The sequence below is a fragment of the Ciona robusta genome, chromosome 7 (genome assembly GCF_009617815.1).
Source record: "Ciona robusta chromosome 7, ASM961781v2".
In the NCBI taxonomy this organism is placed as follows: domain Eukaryota; kingdom Metazoa; phylum Chordata; class Ascidiacea; order Phlebobranchia; family Cionidae; genus Ciona; species Ciona robusta.
In genome coordinates this window covers 2561255-2575608 of record NC_143241.1, presented here as the reverse complement: position 1 = coordinate 2575608, position 14354 = coordinate 2561255, and the positions used below count along the sequence as shown (strand labels likewise).

At 35.1% G+C, this 14354-nt stretch overlaps 2 protein-coding genes across 2 annotated transcripts; both read left to right on the top strand.

Moving 5' to 3' along the window:
• The first annotated feature begins 312 nt into the window (after positions 1-312).
• LOC149733707 (semaphorin-5B-like) lies at positions 313-3359 on the top strand. Its single transcript, XM_089881977.1, has 7 exons — positions 313-457; positions 1085-1249; positions 1406-1497; positions 1554-1676; positions 1724-1835; positions 2202-2379; positions 3218-3359. Exons 1-7 carry the CDS (start codon positions 403-405, stop codon positions 3357-3359), a joined length of 867 nt encoding a protein of 288 aa, XP_089738103.1. The 5' UTR covers positions 313-402.
• Positions 3360-4616: 1257 nt separating this feature from the next.
• On the top strand, positions 4617-12934 carry LOC149733706 (peroxisomal carnitine O-octanoyltransferase-like). Its single transcript, XM_089881975.1, has 12 exons — positions 4617-5202; positions 5260-5361; positions 5641-5774; positions 6015-6133; positions 6324-6475; positions 6812-7044; positions 7484-7697; positions 8359-8519; positions 9077-9174; positions 9626-9836; positions 10358-10462; positions 11528-12934. Exons 1-12 carry the CDS (start codon positions 5106-5108, stop codon positions 11717-11719), a joined length of 1818 nt encoding a protein of 605 aa, XP_089738101.1. The 5' UTR covers positions 4617-5105; the 3' UTR covers positions 11720-12934.
• Positions 12935-14354: the final 1420 nt, after the last annotated feature.

Sequence of the window (14354 nt, the reverse complement as noted above, 5' to 3'; positions counted from 1 at the left end):
ATAAATAGGAGATAAATATTTATGCTTTCAGACACTACGTATTAAAAGCAATTTTCTAATAAGTAAAAACCAACATTTTAGAATCCTTCAGTACGCTGCTTACCAAACTCCTGCAAGACAAACGAGCAATGCTCCCCTGATCCTTTCTCCTCACAGGCGATAGTGTGTCAGAAAAAAGAATTTTCTCCTAAAGGTAGGAAAAGTTAAAACAAACAAGCTGTGTATGATAAAGTAATGGGGATATTTTTACAACTAAAAAAAAAACTTTTAAATTTTGATTAATATTTTTAAGATTTTTTTGTTGATTGGACACAATGGGGGCAATGGAGTCCATGCACAGTGACTTGTGGTCAAGGAAGTCAGCAAAGAACAAGATCCTGCAGTTCGGCGAAACGAGCATGGATGTGTAGAGGTGGTAACATAGAATACCAACTGTGTTCAACAGCAGAATGCCCAGGTAAAATATGCAATCAATTTTACCCTTTTTGCATAGCCACTATTATGCGCTTAAGTACTCGCATATTGACTCGCAAAAACAAAGTTAACACGCATAACGTCATAAGCGTGTTACCTGCTGTAGAAGGGTGGTTGTTACTCGCATTATGCGAGTAAAGAATAGTATGGTGAAAGTACGGTTCCACTTATAAGAGCCTAATTTTTTTCGGGTATTATTTTTACAGTTTTTGATTGGTAATAGCAACATAAAGTATCAGAACTTATATTGTAAACATGATTTACAACATTATGCCAAAATAAACTCAATGTTGATACGCGCATAAACCAATGACCATGCAAAATAAGGCTCACTATTTGCATTAACTTTTTGTAATGTCTTATTCACTGCTAATCAGTAATGGGTGTTTGGGTAATGAGCCAACTCTGGCCCAAATCTCTTATTGGTATGCCATGCTGTGGGACCAGACACACATAAGTTATAGGCCTAAATCAATTCATAGACCAGTTTTATATAACATAAACTTGTAGAATTGCATGCTAAAAGTATATAAATGGCAATAAGATAACATAGAACAGTTAGTTCTTAAAAATATAGCTTTGGGTGCTTAATATTGTTGTAACATTTCAGTTTGGAGTGCTTGGGGGTCATGGAGTAGTTGTAGAGCTACTAGAAATTGTGGGTCAGGATTGAAAAATCGTACAAGAGTTTGCCAAACTGAAGTGCCACAACATGCGAACCTTTGTGTTGGCAACAAAACACAAGCAGTTGACTGTAATTTGCCATCATGTACAGGTTAGTTTAATGCTATATTGGTTTGAGATTACCATTACACGTAACATGCTATATTAGTTTGAGATTACCATTAAACATACCATGCTATAATACTGTGAGATTACCATTAAACGTTACATGCCATAGTATTACTATTCAAAAATTATATTTGATTAGTTCCAATTCGATTGAGCAACAAAACACATGGATACGTTTCAATTTATGACAACAGCAACATGTATAAACCCAAGTGGCGACATGTATGTCAGGTAAGAAAATATCGAGTTTTTTGGTTTGGATGAAAGTAAACAAAATTAATTTGCAGGGTGAAGCAGCTTCAGAAGATGGTTTTCTTATGTTGAGAAAACAGACTAGAAAAGCAGTTTGCAGAAATCTTGGATTATATTTTGTAGGAGTAGAAAACAACATTGAAAAGACAACAACAGAGGTAAAACGTGAACTAGTTTTAACTTATGTTCAACTGGTCTATTTTAGGGATATTTCAAACCAACTTCATGTAATGAAAATTTACATTATCCAATGCTATGTGAGCATGAGGAATGGAAACTTCAACCTCCTTGCATTCATCTGTATACAACATGCACAGGTAAGTGTTTTATTATCTTTGGTGCTGTCGCATAGTGGTTAGCGCGCCTGCTTGTAACCCAGAAGTAATGGGTTCAAGGCTGGACGCTGCTACCATTGTGGGCGTATGTGTCCTTGGGCAAGACACCTGATGGCAATTGCTCCAACCCAGTGGTCACTAATGGGTTGTCTAAATTATCAGCCATACATAAAAAAAAAATTCTCCAAAAAAATAATCACCTACAGAGTAACATATATGGTAACTCGTAAGCTGACACAAGGTGTTAAACCCATGTGATAACGACTGTCGTTTTCCGGCCGCTGGAGAATAAAGTAAGTTACATTCATATATCTATGTAAATTGCATTTACCCGATATTACTTTACAGAGATAAAATTATACAACAAACCAGCTAATATGATAACATGGAATTTGGTTGATGGTTACTGCAAAGCAGAAGGTAGAAGAATATGTTCTTATGAAGAAATATTTCCTGATGCATCTACTAACTCTTATACCCCCCTGGTCAGTGGTGTGCTTCCTGGTGATCATTGGGCTCCAGTCAGGTAGGAATGAATAATTGTACCTAATTTTTACCTACATGGCAGGGAAACGACTGATGTTATAAAACTGTGTTCTGCTTCATACATCATATACCTGCTTTTTTTGTTATGTGTGGCTGACAGTTTAGATAACCCATAAGGGAGAAATGAGCTGGAACAATTGTTGTTATGTAAGTGTCTTGCCCAAGTGCTTATAAGTTCACAATAGTAGCGAATGTCGAGATCTACAACCTTTGGCCTGTAGGCATGCGCCATTATCGCTGTGCCATGAGGCATGGGAAATGGCCTTGACTAGTAATTTGAATATACCTATATTATATCAATATACTAAAGGTTTTAAATTAACAGTAGCTTTAAAGATCAATGTGTTGTTCTAGTAAATTTATATCTTTTATAATTTAAAACACCTTGTACACATTTGCCCATATATTAAATATAAATCAGAGCACATCGTTTTAGGTAGTAAACACATGTTGAATTTTCCTTTTTTTAATCCTGCGCTGTAGCACAGTTGGTTAGTGCGTCTTCCTCTGACCCAGAGGTAATGGGTTCAAGGCTCATCGCTGCTACCATTGTTGAAGTATGTGTCTTTGGCCAAGACGGCAATTGCCCTAACCCAGTGGTTACTAATGGGTTAAAAATTGTCAGCCACACATTAAAAAAGAGAAAAAATTCCCCAAAAATAATCACCCACAAAGTAACATATATACTTGGTAACTAGTAAGCTGGCTTGCGGTGTATGAAACAAAACACGCGTGTTATCACGACCGTCGTTTTCCAGTCATGAGAGGATAAAAGTAAGTTCCATTGATTCATATAATCAAACAGTCGTTTTATTCAGTAATGAGGAAAATGAGTGGGCCCAAATTGGAGATGATAATAATCGAACTGGTTGGATTTATAGCCAACATTTTGGCTTTCCATATTGGGGTTCAACGAAAGTTGTATACAACTTCAAAGGAAACTACTTCTGTTGCAGATGATTGAACTAAATTAAAGCTATATTGCAAATCATGTTGCTTATTAGCTCGTGTTTTACTTCCCTTTTACAACATTTAAATAAAAGTTATTATATGTTATTGTTCGCTGTGAACTGTAATTACAAGGTTTTTGTAATCTTTTATATTTACCCTAGGCAGCAATTTTAACGTTTATTACTCATTAATTATTTAACAGGTTAATAAGATCTTTTTTGTTAGCACGTAGGGTCGTGGGCTATGTGGGACAATGACAAGATATATGTTTGACATAGTTGTTGTTACGAACTAGAACTGTTATAGCTTAGCCATGGATACCTAAACATATTAGGTGTCTATAGTTATATCCAACAGTGCAACAATACTACATAGTCCGGTAGTAAGCTATTAGAGACCTACAGAACTGTGCCGTCTGGGCAGTATTTTCTCGTCTCATTTAATATACCCTTTTTGCATGGTCACTTTTATGCGCGTATCAACATTGAATTAGTTTATTTTAGCGCAATATTGTTAAATCTAGTTTTAAAATAAGTTCTGATACTGTATGGTGCTATTACCAACTAAAAACTGTAAAAACAATACCCAAAAAAGATTAGGCTCTTAAAAGTGAAACTGTATACCACGAGACGTTTCTTTACTGGCATAGAGCGAGTAACAACCAACGTTCTACAGCAGTTGATGGGCTTATGACATTATGCGTGTTAACTTTGTTTTTGCGAGTAAATCTGCGATCACTTACGCGCATAAAATTGACCATGCAAAAAGGGTAATGGTAAACAAAGAACATTTAACGAATTATACAACCGTATATCCTCTCGACTTCCATACCCCATAGACCGTTGTTAATCGTTTAAAACATGATCAGGGTGTTTGGATATTATGTGCTGAATGTGTCCCGTATTTCCCCACCCAACTATATACCAGGTTTCACACGCACATTTTGGTGGATCTTGCGTAGGAAAAGTTTCCTTTTAACAAAATGGTCACCGGACGTATTTTAGTTACCTACCGGGCGTGTTTTGATTTGTTTTTACCGGGCCCCAGCGTGTTTTAGTACGACCCCTCAGGTGGTGTATAATATTGCTGATAACTGCATAATGCATATACGTTTCTGGGAAATTCCCTTGCTTGAAAAAATTACAAAACACTTCCCGGCGGGTAGATACTAAATCATGTGTGTTATAACTCTCAGGTATAAATTGTGTATTGTACCCTCGGGCATATTCTGTTGTGTTATGCGTGAGAGTTATATATATTCAATAGAATATGCCTGAGAATTATATATACGCAACAGAATATGCCTAAGAGTTGAATATAAAAAAATATGTATCAGGTTACACGTTTTAGTATCCACCACGACGGCGATAAGCGGTTATCAAAGTCCGTTTATGAAAGGCAATTAAGGCAGCTATTTTTGTAGTTTATACAGTAAACATAAAGTCGGGTGTATTTACTTCGCCACAGGCTACCGATGTCCAAACAAAGAATATGAATTAATCTAGTTTTTATTTGATTACCTCTTACACAGGCCTAGTTACTGATTAATCACTTGACCTAATACGTTAAAAGTAGTGAACTTTGCTCTCAGATGTCCCCAACAACCTTTGGTATCTCAGCAACAGCAAATATTGAAGGCAATTTTCTCTGACTGTGTACAATTAATATTGCGCGGTTTATAAAGCAGCCACAAACTTATGACCTGCACTCGTTTTACAATACAGATTCTTTAGAAGCTTTTGAATTGTGGTTGCAATGGACAAAACATTTGATGCTGAATTTAAACTTCCAGACCTACCAATTTCGACATTAGAGAACACAATATCTAAATATTTAGATTCTGTAAGGGCAGGTTAGAAGTCTTTATATTGTATCTAAGTAAAATTGTAAAAAGTTTTTTTTTCTCTAGTTGCAAGTGATGAAGAGTTTGAAAACACGAAGAAAATTTGTGAAGATTTTCTTGATGGTGAAGGAGTAAAACTTCATGAAAAATTACAGGAGCACGCAAAAAGTATTTACAGCATAAAGTTCCTTCTAATTTAAAAATCCAGTTTATATAAATTAAAGAGTAAAGACATAATGCCACTAATTAAAATAAAGCAATCTTTAATTTAATTTTGCAACATTAACGAAACATAATTTAAATGTGGAATTTATATTTTTATATGAAATATGCATGCCTTTTATGGGAAATATATTTTAGTATTAAGGTATGTTATTTAGTATGATTATCATGTTTGTCCAGTGACTTTGGGCTACAACTGACAATTAGAGATAACTTCCTTTGCAGCCCAACGAAACTGGCTTGAAAAATGGTGGTTGGACAAAGCTTACTTGGAACTTCGGTTTCCATTGCCCTACATGAACTTCGCTGGATGTGCGACATATCAAGATTATTTTTGGCCATTGAAAGAAGGCACACAGGTGGTGACCTGTGAAAAATTATTAACTACAGCCTATCACATTTTGGAAAAAAAATTGGAAAAATCCCACATTTTTTGTTGGAATTTTTTTTGGAAAATTATCACATTTTGGAAAGAATGGAAAGGTTTTTTTTCATTTTAGCTATAGTTTACTTCTGTACATGCATTTGCCAGTTTTAGAATAACTTATATATATAACATTACTATCTTAAACCAATAGTCTGTGATAAATTTCTTCCAGCTAACTAGAATGGCTTTCAGTCTTCATATTGTTGCAACGTTTTGGCAACTTTTACGAAACCAGCAATTGCCCCCTCATAAAAGTGGCGCAGGTCAAACTCTCTCCATGGATCAACTGCGGTTAGTCTATTAATCGCAGCATGTTAATCTAAACAAAAAAATGAGCTCAACTTTTAGATAAAGAAGATATAAATAAAAAAAAAAAAAAGCAAATTTTTAATGGCCTAAAAATTTAAAACTCACAATCTTCTCTCATTTCGTGTTTACCTTTTGGGTATATGTATAATATTTATTTATTTTGAAAACCCAGGACAGCATTCAACACTTGTCGCATACCTCATCGTGGCATGGATGAACTTGCCAACCATTTTAAACCTCGCTCGGATGGTTACACCCCCTCACACACAGTTGTCATATGCAGAGGCTACTTTTTTAAATTAAACTTGATTAATCCAAAATCAGGTACAATATTAACTAAAAAATGTTAACACTAGAATATTTTTTTGAATATATATATATATATTATAAATTATTTTACATGCAAATATTTTCTATAAAAATTACCAAATTACTCTCTCTGGTACATTTTATTTTTTGGCTTAACATTTTGTTTGAACTTGACATATGATATGTAGCATGAGATAAAAATGACCTACCAGTACAATCATTAAATATTTGTGATACTATATAGGCGTACATTTTGAGATTCTATCATGTTTTTAAGTTTTTTTTTCAAATGTTTTTTTATTTATAGACAATCTGAAACTATGTAAGTTTTTTTTTTTTTTTTTTTTGCAGAGAAGCCATATACACCCCCTCAAATTGAGAAAGCTTTACAAAACATTAAACACAAATGTGTAGCTCGTGCTAACGCAGCTGATGGTGTAGCCGCACTCACCGCACTTGATCGTGACCGCTGGGCAGACATACGAAATCACTTGATAGATTTAAGTGAAATAAACCAGAAGAATTTGTATGAGATCGAGTCTGCAATTCATGTTGTATCCATGGATGAAGAAATAGTGGGGCAAGTGAGGCAGTAAACAAATTATTTTAACTTACATCTTTTGTTTGTATATAAATGGACGAATGTAACTTGCTTTATTCTCCTGTAGTCGGAAAACGACAGTCCTTATAACACTGGCTAATAATTCGTACAACACATTATTGACCACTGGGTTTAAGCAACTGCTGTGTTTTCGAAGTTACTTTCACGTAAACATCGAAGTTACTTAACATATTTTGCAAAGGAAGAATTGAGATAAATCTTTTTGAGTATTTTCGAAGCGAAATAAAATTTTTGATTTATACTTTTACCTGAAATATCAACAACTTGTAGAACTCCTAATTTAAACAATATTTTAAATTCTCATAATGCCATTTTTTTAGAAATTTTATATTGAAAATACTAACTTTTATAATTAGCCACAGGAAAGAAATGTAAAATTTAAATATTCTTAATATTTCCAGACGGACACAGACATTCTAAGAAATGGTTTCAGTGGTAATCCCACCCAGAGATGGAGGGATAAATGCTTTAATGAGATTTGGGGAGCCAACGGTTCCTACTCCAGTAGTTGTGAACATAGTGCAATGGATGGGATGGTTATGGTTTTGTTTGTTGAATTCACTATGAGTGTGTTGAAGCCGTGTAATGGTGTGTGGATGGGATCTGCAGATTGTGGTAAGCTGTATGCAGTGTCTACATCGTTTTTGGCCAGTGATGTGGCAAAGTGGTCAGCGCGCCTGCCTGTAACCAAGAAGCTATGAGTTAAAGGCTTGTCGTCGGTACCATTGTGGGCACATGAGTTGTTGAGAAAGACACTTAATGACAATTGCTCCAACCCAGTGGTCATTAATGGATTGTTTAAATTATCAGGACTACATAAAAAAATCACAAAGTAGCATACATGGTAACTCATAAGCTGGCACGGAGTGTATGGACACCCGTGTTATAGGAGGATAAAGCATATGTATGATATAATATAACACATAGGTACCAAACCTGGGGTGGCAGGGTAGGTAAATTTACCCTGGATTCAATTAAAGTTGGTGAACATTACAACCAATAAGTTGGATTTTTTCCACAGAAATGTTTGTCTAACTATCCCTGCCCCCCTTTAAGCGCTTTTTTAACAGCATTTATTTTAATAGTCAAATCTCTGTATCTTAAAAACGAATACTTGAAAGCAAACTAAATTATCTACAAGTTATATGTCTGAAATTGTCAGCAACAACACGAAACTAGCATGCAGGTTGTACAATATAACTAATTATTTCTGACAAAGCCTAACAATTTTTTTATATCATTTTTGACAAATTGACGCTTTTTTTAACGTTTCAAGCTGAATTTCCAAAGCCTGAAGAACTAGAGTTCCGCTTGGATGAGCAGGTTTATGATGCAATAGAAGAAGGAAAGAAAGTGCATCAAACTTTCGATGAGGATTTGCAACTTATTGTTCCAACTTTTACAAAATTTGGCAAACTAGAACTCAAGAAGCTGAAGGTATGTACGTATATCTATTTCTGTGCACTAACTGTTTATGTTTTGTTGTTCCATCATGACCCAATCTTTAGGTCAATCCTCTTTAAAGCCGACTTCCCCTATTGTACGGGTTGTGTCTTTAGCCACACTTTTGTTTCTATTAGAACTTAAACTTAATTAAAATAAATGGTTTGTTTGTCTGCTGGATGTAGCGACCCCCCCTATTTTCCTTCAACTAAATGTAAATATGTTTTAACTGTAAGTGTGTTTTAACAACTGTTGTTTTGTCGCTATACCCTGTTCTTTTCCTTGAAAATATTTCTAAATCTTAGCTACCGTAATCAAAGGGACGAATAACCTTATTATTATTTATATTATTATGTAATAATATTTAATCAGTAATTAAATTTGTGGTGTTAAAAATTGGTAGTTTTGCGACACTTTCTAATGAGAAGGGTCCTCATGCTAGGCACATCTGAAGTTTGGGCCAGTGTTCTACTGCACAGACCTCACTAGATTTTTTCTGTGGCGTTTTTTAAGGTTCTGATATACTTATGTCATGCCTTCTTTTCATACAGATTGTCCCAGACGTTTTCATTCAAATCTGCATTCAACTTGCTTACGTAAGACTGCATGGAAAACCAGCGGCCACTTACGAAACTGCAACTACAAGAAAGTTTGTCTTTAAAACTAATATTACATTTCATGCCTATTCCTACATAACAAAAACTGGTTTTAAGAAAAACCCAAATTAAAAATTTTTCTATAAAATCAAATGACACAGCTGTTTTAAATGGACACAAAACAGCAGTTGAATTTGTATGTGCCGTATAACTTAGGCCACAAATCCTACAGCACAGCGGTTTTAGTTGCGTGAAATGTATGTTACTTATTTATCCTCAGGTTGCAGGTCAATGTCAGTTATTATAACACAGGTGTTCTGTTTCATACACCTCATGCTTGCTTACAAGTTACCACATATGTAACTCTGTGGGCAATGATTTTTTTTAATTTATAATTTTTTTTATACTATTTAGACAACCTTTTACCTTAGAGCAATTGACATTAAAATTCTTGCCCAAGGTGCATACGCTCAGAAAAAATTTAATAGCATATTTAAATCTCAGGTACTTTCATGGGCGAACAGAGACGTGTAGAACCTGCACCCCTGGACTTGTAGCTTTCTGCGAAGCAGCTAAAAGCAGTGATAACAATAACGACCCTGTTGTTATTGAGTTGTTGCGCGCAGCTCATGATAAAGGCTTGGCCCTCATGCGGGCAAGTAGTGATGGGAAAGGTTGTGATCGCCATCTTTTTGCTCTTGCTATTGTAGCGAAGGTTAGTGGAAATATCATACACTTCTATATACAAGTTATAGTAGAGTGGGGAAGATGAGACATCATTTCGATCTATTTTCTCTTCTCATTTGATAGTAAACAAAGAAACATTTAAAAAATTTTTAATCTGTATCCTTACGTCTTTCATAGCCTGTTGTTAATTGTTGAAAACACGATCAGGATATTTGGATATTATATGCTAAAGGTGTCCCATCTTCTCCCACAATACTATATGTATTATGTAACTTTGTGAATGTATAGTTTGGGATTTTTTTCTGTTTTCCTAATAATTTGAATAACCCAAAAGAACCGCTAGGTTGAAGCAATTGACTTTAGGTTTCTTTCGAAAATACATTCGCCCACAATGATGACGGTTTCAAGCCTTGAACCTTCAAGCCTTATCCCCTGGTCTAGACTCTTGTTCTCTAACAACTGTGCCCATGTTACAAAATGTTTTTGTTTTAGCATAAGTTGTATTCACTATCACTAATATTATATTTTATTTGATGTATTATTCTCCAGGAGCAAGGGTTGTGCCTACCTGCTTTATTCACTGATCCGATGTTTGAGAAAAGTGGTGGAAATGGAAAATTTGTTCTTTCAACAAGTTTTGTTGGATATTTCAATGTAAGGAATATTTGCATGCAGTGTGTAAAGATGGATATTATAAATATTCATGGGTGTTTTGCCTTTATATTCTCAATATGTCTGGCGCTGTACCACAGTTAGTTAGCACGCCACTTTCTAACCGAAAGGTAATGGGTTCAAGCCTCGCCTTTCTACTATTGTGTAGGTGTATGTTTCCTTGGGCAAGACATTTAACAGCAACGACTTAAACCCATTGGTCACTAATACGTCGTCCAAATTATCAGCCGCACAAAAAAAAAGAAAAATACCCCAAAAATATATGTACCCACAAAGTAGCATACTTGGTCCCTTGTAAGCTGACACGAGGTGTATGAACACCAGTGTTATAACCTTTGTCATTTACCAGCCACACGAGGATAAATATATAACAGTTGGGATAATGTATGTATTATAGCCACAACTTCTGTACCACTGGATTAAATATAGAAGTTTGTGTGGTTTTGGAAGATAAATACTGTTAGCTTATAATAAATTACTGTGGGGGTAAGATGGGACATCTTTAACACTTAATATCTAAATATCCTGATCAAGTTTTAAACGATTAACAACGGTCTATGGAACTCGTGGAAATACGTTTTTTTTTTTTAATGTTCTTTATTACTACCAAATGGGACGAGAAAATAGAATGAAAAGGTGTCCCATCTTTCCCCACCCTACATATTTTCCAATGTTGATATTTTCTAATCGTGTTTTTACAATAAAGTCTGTTAGAGTTGTAAGGATACGTTAAATAATTATGTAAATATTTTTTTACTACAAAACGGACAAAAAAATGAAAATTCGCACCGTCTTAACCCAACCTAGAACCTATTATAGTTGGGTGGGGGAAGATGGGACACCTTTTTAATCTTTTTTCCCTTCTAATTCGGTAGAAAACAAAGAAGATTTAAACATAAAACTATATCCTTGCGACTTCCATAGACCGTTGTTATTAATAGTTTAAAATACCATCAGGATATTTAAGAATTATGTGCTAAAGTTGTCCCATCTTCCCCTGTAGTATTATATATATTAACATCTAAAATTGCCAATACCCCACTACAGTGCAGTGGGGGTGTGCCGCCGATGGTGGACAATGGATACGGAATCTTTTACCGCGTAAACGACCACAAGCTACCTTACGTCGTTACCACCTGGAAACATTGTGACGTCACAAACAACAAACTTTTCGCCGCAGAACTTAAAAAGGCGTTTGTCGATGTTTTCAAAATGTTTGAGTCAAAATCGCAACTTTAATGGGGAAAAACACCATTTTTGCCGATTTGTTTTAACTATTACAATGCAAGACCGCTCTAAACATAAACCTCGAATTTGTGGTGTGGTGTAAAATATTTTTCTGCGACCCTAAACCTCGTACTAATGTTTAAAGTTTATTTTAATTTGTGCTGACATTAAAGGGCCTAAACACACCCCAAATGTACTTCGCTTTAATCGATAGAGTGTGTTTTTCTAATTCCAACGACACCTTACTTGTTTTAATCGGTTCTGTATAACCAAAGATATCCCAGCTCAAACACCGTGAAATTCAAAAAACTGATTTGAAAGTTGCGTGGCGAAAAAAATTGAGAAGTGTACTACCCACGTGACAAACACGTAACAAAATTGTTGAAGCGTGGCCGCTCTCATTCAAAAAGGCGAGAGGCAGTGTTTTCAGCGAAAAACGAGAGAACAAAAAAAACGCAAAAAAGCACAAAAAAAACGCAGGTTTCGCTTTTACGAATGAATCAGTCACGTGACTAGTACGTTCCTACGTCACAATCACGGAGCTCGTAGTAAAAAAAAGATAGCGCTAGAGATCACTGTTTGAGGACAAATATCTCCGCCTATACTGGACCAATTTTAATAAGCAAAGTATTTTTGGAATCAATAAAACGGTCGCTTTATGAATTTACCATAAAAAATAAAAGTGACGTAGGGTGTGTTTAGGCCCTTTAAAACGTATTTGTACTATTTTTAATTGAATTTACTTTGTATAACCAGTCTTTCTGTGAACCTAAACCTCGAATTAATGTTTAATTAAAATATATTTTAATTTATGCTAACATTAAAAAGTATTTGTATATAGACCTACTACTTTTGATTCAATTTACTTTGTGTAACCAGTCTTTAACTGTATGGAAAATCGCTGAAGCATTGAACGACGTTAACGCAATATAATTATACTTTGTGCTCCGTCATGCCTGTACAATGTTTTGTTCAACGCAATGGTCTGGCGTAGTTTATTTATAACCCACTTGCTTTTCACAGCAATTCCGATCTCGACCTTTGCTTGTTCCAAAAAACATAATAAAACGGCAAGGTGTTTTGTTTCAGGAACTGAAACCCAATCAGCGAATACGATACACATGTGATGTAACGTGATTTTATACAAAAACATGTTTGGTAAAACTCAAAACACAACTACAAAATGATTTCCTATTAAAAAGATTATACAGAACACCAAATTTTCAATTTTTTTTTGTCTTGTTATATAGCCTACCCGTATTTTATATACATAGTTGGATGTCTTTTAAAAAAAGGCAAGAATATATATCAGTCACTGGTATAGCTTGTTTATATGAAAGACTTTCATGTTATTATATATGTGTTGTACACCTTTTGCGTTGTGTACGTCACAATGAATTTAAAAATTGTTGTTGCGTTTGCCCATGTTTCGAGTTGCAGTCAACTGTGTAACTGCTACCTTTGTCTTGGAAACCAGGAGCTTGTGTTATAGCAACGGTTCACGGTTGGTAGCTTGGCCATATTATATGACCACATATTGTTTAAAACGATTCAGCAAAAAGCGTGATTTGTATACGGGCATAGCCTAGGCCATGGTACGGGTAAAAATAACTGCGGTAATGTCGGGATTTCCACTGAGGAAAAATGTTTTTTTTACTTCGAACTTATTATTTTCGTTTACAGGCGTCTGCGCTTGAGCGGAATTCAATGATTTTACAGTCATGTGAGCGCAGTGTACTGAGAAAGGGTTTTAGTAGCAGCTACTGAGGATGCGTTGATACTATGTAGAAAAACATGGTCGCCTATGACGTAGGTCAGCAGATGACGCATTTCAACATCCCACTGCCTACTGCGATGTTGCAATCTTTTAGTTTCTAAACAAGGAAGCATATACCTAACAGTGGACCATTATCAGTAAGAATATATTACGAAGGTGGGAGCCTATATTCCTCTTACAAACTGTACATCGTAGGTGGAGAAACGGCTTAATAGTTATAAAGTTACCAACGTCATGACATAGTAGTGTGGGGGAAGACAAGACACCTTTTCATTCTGATTTCCTATCCATTCAAGAAATTATGAAACCGTATGTTCACGACTCCCATAGATTGTTGTTATTAGTTAAAGCATAATCAAGATATTTGGATATTATGTGCTAATGGTGCCCCGTCTTCCCACATTCTACTATATAGCAGTCTTTACGTTTTAGAATTTAGAATGAACGTAGAACTGATATTTACGAAAGACTGTATCAGGTTTTATTATATAGTAAGGTGGGGAAATATGGGCCACCTTTATCACATAATGTTTAAATATTCTGATCGTGTTTTAAACAATTAACAGTGGTTTATGGGAGTCGTGAAGACATAGTTCTATAATTTGTTGAATTTTCTCTGTTTTCTACTAAATAAGACAAGAAAAGAGAATAAACATATGTCCCATCTTCCCCCACCTTACTATATCAGTTTTGTACATCACATTTTAATATATTAGTGTCGTTTTACTAGTGTATAAATGAAAATGATTGCTGCTTACATTGTTACACAAACGTATTAACGAAGCTGTGTCTGTATTCTTACACGCTTGCATGTACTGTCGTCACCGCACGGATGCAAGTGATTAAAAACACGTGATTGCACAATCAGAC

What these genes read in the sequence shown, in the direction of transcription:
- LOC149733707 (XM_089881977.1), top strand. Translation starts at nt 403, where the DNA reads ATGTGTAGAGGTGGTAACATAGAATACCAACTGTGTTCAACAGCAGAA. An exon ending in TTGAAAAGACAACAACAGAG is followed by an intron (nt 1,677 to 1,723) that starts GTAAAACGTGAA and finishes GGTCTATTTTAG; the next exon opens with GGATATTTCAAACCAACTTC. An exon ending in GATCATTGGGCTCCAGTCAG is followed by an intron (nt 2,380 to 3,217) that starts GTAGGAATGAAT and finishes CGTTTTATTCAG; the next exon opens with TAATGAGGAAAATGAGTGGG.
- LOC149733706 (XM_089881975.1), top strand. Translation starts at nt 5,106, where the DNA reads ATGGACAAAACATTTGATGCTGAATTTAAACTTCCAGACCTACCAATT. An exon ending in CATTGAAAGAAGGCACACAG is followed by an intron (nt 5,775 to 6,014) that starts GTGGTGACCTGT and finishes AATTTCTTCCAG; the next exon opens with CTAACTAGAATGGCTTTCAG. An exon ending in CTCTCCATGGATCAACTGCG is followed by an intron (nt 6,134 to 6,323) that starts GTTAGTCTATTA and finishes TTGAAAACCCAG; the next exon opens with GACAGCATTCAACACTTGTC.